This window comes from Belonocnema kinseyi, chromosome 6, assembly GCF_010883055.1.
Source record: "Belonocnema kinseyi isolate 2016_QV_RU_SX_M_011 chromosome 6, B_treatae_v1, whole genome shotgun sequence".
NCBI classification, from domain to species: Eukaryota; Metazoa; Arthropoda; class Insecta; order Hymenoptera; family Cynipidae; genus Belonocnema; species Belonocnema kinseyi.
The window spans coordinates 133,102,731-133,104,356 of NC_046662.1; the positions used below are offsets into that span (position 1 = coordinate 133,102,731).

The window sequence follows — 1,626 nt, forward strand, 5'->3', positions numbered from 1 at the left end:
CCCCTCCCCCCCTGGATGTCTTAATGATTCGCTCTCCGATATGTAAACGCCGCAGCCCCGGTAGGCCTTCAGCTAGATTAATATCTACCGCATTACAGAGCGCGAAAGAAGTCGGTCTCTTTCGGCAACAGCACGCAGCGCTTCGCGTGTACTGTTTCGCGAACCAGCCAGACAAGACCTGGCTGAACCAGGGCCAAGCAGTCGCCCTGATCCAGTTTTCACTCCAGTCATGCCAGAACCTAGTTTTTCCCTAGATCCTCCCTATGTATAGGCCATGCCAGGGCCAAGCAGCCACCCTGAACCAGGACTCTCATCATTCATACCAGGACCAAGTTCTCGCCAAGATACAGTCAATATAGCATCCGCCTCAAGATTCAGTCATCACGCTGACACGGTAGTCATACCGAACATTCTTCGGCCTACAATCCCACCTTTTGGTACGACCGTAAGGCCGACAAACGTATTGGGTTAACCGTTCCGTGAGCCACCAACGATCATGGCTTCTCAAACCAACTGTTCCACTTACCGACTGGCGGGCCCTGATACGCGCGTTGCGTACTCCAGACGTTCCATTTCCTACTTTTGCAAGCATGGATGACGAGGATCCGGAGGAATTCCTCAATCAATGTGAATATTATTTCACCGAAGCAGCGATTCAACAAAACGTTTGGTCGAGAATGGTGAATAAATCACTCAACGAAAAAGCCGCAAAGTGGTACGAAGCGTACCGGAATTTGTCCCTGCCGTGGTCAAAATTCCGGATGTTACTCACTCAAGATTTCGCCGGAGCTGCAGCTTTGAATAAGCTACATACCAAGCTGTATGCGACGAAGCAGGAGGAAAAGGAGGCCGTGCACGTGTTCCTCCAGCGGAAATATCTCGTCGCACAGCGATTGTTACCCCAAGCCACGGGATCACAAATAGTGACTCTGTTATTGGAGGCTCTTAAACCCTCCATTAAAAAGGTACTGCGAGCCGCGGTAATAGGTTCTTTCGAGGACTTAGTTGAAAGAGCGGTACAGGCCGAAAGTGGCGAAGCAGAGGAGAATCCTTGAAAAACGGCGCGCGACACAACCCAAAACAAGGGTACATACGCTACAGCGGCAGCCAGTACCAACCCAGTAGACTTGACAATTCACTCTCGACCCCTACCACAATGGCATTACTGCCCCGGACGGCATTTCCACCGCGATTGCCCTATAATCAAGGAACGTCAGAATTAGGCGGTTCCAGGGAACTGGCAAGACCCGGCGGCCGACGCTCTAGCCGCCCCTGCCGCACTCAGTGTGCCCCAATAATAAACGCGGTATCTGCAGATCTCGGTAGCCTCCCCCGCGTCCGCGTTTTATTGAACAACCGGGAGATAATAGCTGAAATAGACACCTTGGCTTCAGAAAACTTCGTAAAATCGGGCAATGTTACCGTGTTGCTCAAGCAACACAAAGTAATCCACGATTACGTGGCCGACCGCATCTTTTTCGGTACCACGGGTCGAAAACGGGTATATCTCAGTCCCCTCCCCCACTCGCACGAGCTACCCCCACCCAGCGAGGAGATCGTCGTATAAAATGATTTCCCGTCGCACCTACAGCAAGAATTCACGAAGCTGATTAGGCTCCATGTCTA

General features: G+C 51.7%; 2 protein-coding genes across 2 annotated transcripts in view; both read left to right on the forward strand.

Annotated features, from left to right (window-relative positions):
• LOC117175605 (zinc finger MYM-type protein 1-like) overlaps positions 1–271 on the forward strand; it is a 34,363-nt gene extending 34,092 nt beyond the window's left edge. Inside the window, exon 4 of the mRNA XM_033365312.1 lies at positions 99–271. Within this exon, the coding sequence (XP_033221203.1) occupies positions 99–271 (173 nt within the window). The remainder of the gene's footprint in view (positions 1–98) is intronic.
• Positions 272–590: 319 nt separating this feature from the next.
• Positions 591–1,055, forward strand: LOC117175606 (activity-regulated cytoskeleton-associated protein-like). The gene has a single exon (XM_033365314.1). The coding sequence runs from the start codon at positions 591–593 to the stop codon at positions 1,053–1,055; it is 465 nt and encodes a 154-aa protein (XP_033221205.1).
• The last annotated feature ends 571 nt before the right edge of the window (positions 1,056–1,626 follow it).

Bases quoted from the DNA above. Each gene is read 5' to 3' on its own strand.
- LOC117175606 (XM_033365314.1), top strand. From the start codon at position 591: ATGGATGACGAGGATCCGGAGGAATTCCTCAATCAATGTGAATATTAT.